The 3,249-nt window shown below is 41.0% G+C and overlaps 1 protein-coding gene across 1 annotated transcript in view; it reads left to right on the top strand.

Annotated features, from left to right (window-relative positions):
* The window catches only part of PRSS48 (serine protease 48), an 11,414-nt gene extending 8,385 nt beyond the window's left edge, over window positions 1-3,029 (top strand). Inside the window, exons 5-6 of the mRNA XM_045295838.1 lie at window positions 1,763-1,794; window positions 2,531-3,029. Coding sequence (XP_045151773.1) covers window positions 1,763-1,794; window positions 2,531-2,585 — 87 coding nt within the window. The 3' untranslated portion in view covers window positions 2,586-3,029. The remainder of the gene's footprint in view (window positions 1-1,762; window positions 1,795-2,530) is intronic.
* The last annotated feature ends 220 nt before the right edge of the window (window positions 3,030-3,249 follow it).

Raw genomic sequence — 3,249 nt, 5'->3', positions numbered from 1 at the left:
TAATGCCGGGGGCTTAAGTGGAGAGGAAATGTTTTGAGAATGATGAGGGCAATGAATGTACAGATGTGCTTTACACAATTGATTGTGTAAAGATTGTGTATGGATTGTGATAAGAGTTGTATGAGCCCATAATAAAATGATTAAAAATTTTTAAAAAGACCTGTGAAATTTACAAAGAGAGTGACACAGAACTACTTTATATTGAACTAAGAAGAACATTTCACTCTGTATTTGCAAGCACCTTTCCATTGTCTTCTGAGCATAACTGTCTGATGAAAAGCGCCACCACTATTTCTGTTTTTGTACCAGTGTGTACAGTGCGTTGTCTTGCTCAGGCTCTCTTTGATATTTCTGCCTTATCTTTGATTTCTAGCTGTGAGAACATGATGGCATTTTCCTTAGTATTTATCTTACCTGAGACTCACTGACTTTCTGTGTAGGATTTTTAAAGCTACACATGTATGGCTTTCATGATAACTAGGAAAATTTTCAGTTATGATTTCTCCAAGTATTATTTTGCCTCGTCTCTTCTCCTTTGATTAAAACCAAAACCTTGTAAGCCACACCTTTTTAAAATGGTCACACCTGCAGTCCTTGCAGCTGAGTCAGATGCTTAATATCTGACTCACAGACTTGAAATCAAACTGGACTTACACTTTCTCCAATTGTGTGAGCCATTGCCTTGATACAAAGTTCTCTCCGTCTCTACATTCCTGTCACACACACACCCACATGCCCAATACACATATCACAAGTGTTGCTTCTCTAGAGAAACTGGCCTAACATATCAGTAATAAACACTGATTAACTGTTGTTATTTTCAGGTGTCTCAAGTGGACTTCAACTTATATACATATTTCATCAATATAAATATTGATTTCAAAGGATAAATAACCCATGTAAAAATTGGGCAAAAAAAGAATACATTTTTTCCCTCAAAGATTTACAAAAGGCCATAAAGCACAGGAAAAAATGCTCAAACTCAGTGTTCAACAGGAAATGCAAATTAGCACTACACAGAGATACTACTTTACTCATTCCAAAAACCCACTGCCATCGAGCCAATTCCGATGTCGCATGACCCTCTGTAGAGTTTCGGAGACTAGGAAGGCTACAATAAAAAAGACAGGTGTTAACAGGAGTTGATGTGGAAGAAGAGGAGCTGGTACTCTCATATACTGATGGTAGGAATGTAAAATGGTACAACTACTTTGGAAAACAGTGTAGCATTTCCCCCAGATACTAACCATAATTTTCATACATCCCAGCAACTACACTGCTAGGTATATGCCTAAGAGAATTGAAAACATATGTTCACATAGAAACATGTACATGAATTATTTGTAACAGCAAGTTTCTTAATAGCCAAAAAGTAGACTTATCCATCCACTTGTGAATGGGTAAACAATATGAAGTATACTCATACAATGGAATATTAAAGTCCATTTTTTTTCAATTACCAGGGGACTTTTTTTTTTCCTGCAAAGAGGCAGTAGACCAATTAAGTGTGGGAACCTACAAGGGGGTAACCCCCAAAATGGATTTTCCCCCCAAAGCTATGTTTTTAATTTTTTTTACAAAACAACCTTATCACCTTCAAAGTACTCTCCATTACACTTAATACATATGTCATATCTGCGATTCCATTCTTGGAAACAGTTTTCAAACTCGTCTGTTTGGATGGCTGACTACACCTCGTTTTACTCTTCACCTCTTCTGTATCACCAAATTGCTATCCTGTCATGTTCCTCTTGATTCACAGAAACAAAAAGAAGTCACACAGAGTGAGGTCAGGTGAGTAAGGTGCATGGGGCAAGAGAGGCATGCTGTTTTTGTCATAAACTAGATCACTGAAATTGCTGCATGAGCAGGTACAGTGTCGTGGTGGTAAAACCTGTCCCCCGTCTGCCATAAATCATACCTTTTTTGTCGCACAGTTACGCTATCTTTTCAGAACCTCTAAATAGAAAACTTGATCAACAGTCTCACCTGGTGGAATGAACTACAAATGCACTATCCCCCTCACATCAAAAAAACAAATGAGCATCGGGGCTTTGGGGGTATCTCCTCATATATTCAAAGTTAAAAGAGTCAGACACAAACAACTATAACTGTTTGATACTATTCATATGAAATATCCAGAATGAAAAAACACTACAAAGACAGAAAGCAGATAACTGGTTGCCTAGGGATGGTGGAGCTGGGGTGAAGTCTGGGTGTAATGGCAGGGTTCTAAAATGAATGTAATGAAATGGCTGCACAGCATTGTAAACATACTACAAATCATTCCTTTGTGTAAGCAGTCTTGGAAATCCACAGGGGCAGTTCTATAGGATTTTGGAATCTGGGTATATTTAGCTAAGAACCTTGCCACTTTCAGATGCTACGGTTCTAGAACTACCGGGATCTCGCCATAAGGCAGTGGGCAGTACAGCTCCCTGGAAAGGACTCTCCATCCCCTATGATGTCTCGTTGGCCTCTTCTCTGTGGTCCCTTTTCACTGTACTCTGGACCTTTCTCTGTTCCTTAGGGTGATTCTGGAGGCCCTCTGTCATGCGATATTAACGGCATGTGGATCCAGATAGGAGTGATAAGCTGGGGAATGGGATGTGCTTCAACTTTCCCTTCTGTCTACACCAGCGTGATATACTACTACAAATGGATTAACGCCACTGTTTCAAGAGCTGAGGTCTTGGCCTCCCGGAATCTGAACATATCTGACTTCCTGCTCCCAATTATAATGCTCTCCCTGACTCTCCTAGGACCCTCCCGTGCCCTTTGGGGCTAATACGACACGGAGGGAGCAGGCAATGTAACTGAAGCTGTCAGCTGAGTACAAGGCTGGGAAGAGCATGCCGGAGACCACCCAGGAGTAGAAAACGTACAAGAGGGTCACTGGGAATCCTGGCTGATGTCACTGGGCTGAATGAAAATGATTTTAGTTTGTTTTCATGTTCTTGACCCTGGAAGTATGTTTCAGTAGTGGGACTGTGAACAGCTAATAAATAAAGTTGCCACTTTTATACACAGACTCCTGTGTCCCCGTGCCATGTGCTTATACACAATGGCACCACCTTCCAGTCACAAGCACTGTCAATGTCGTCATGGGTGTAGGACACAATTGGATGGGGTAGGGTCCTCATCTCAGGAGTCGTGGTTAGCATGGCTTGTTATTTTGGAGGAACCAGTGTGACCTTGAAAAGGGGCCTGGTGGCACAGTGGTTAAGCAAGCACTGGGCTGCTAACCTG

This window comes from Echinops telfairi, unplaced genomic scaffold (genome assembly GCF_000313985.2).
Source record: "Echinops telfairi isolate 266 unplaced genomic scaffold, ASM31398v2 ScPeMD7_5868;HRSCAF=6743_1, whole genome shotgun sequence".
Lineage (NCBI taxonomy): Eukaryota > Metazoa > Chordata > Mammalia > Afrosoricida > Tenrecidae > Echinops > Echinops telfairi.
Note: the sequence above shows the minus strand (reverse complement) of the source record. Positions and strands in the feature narration are given on the sequence as shown.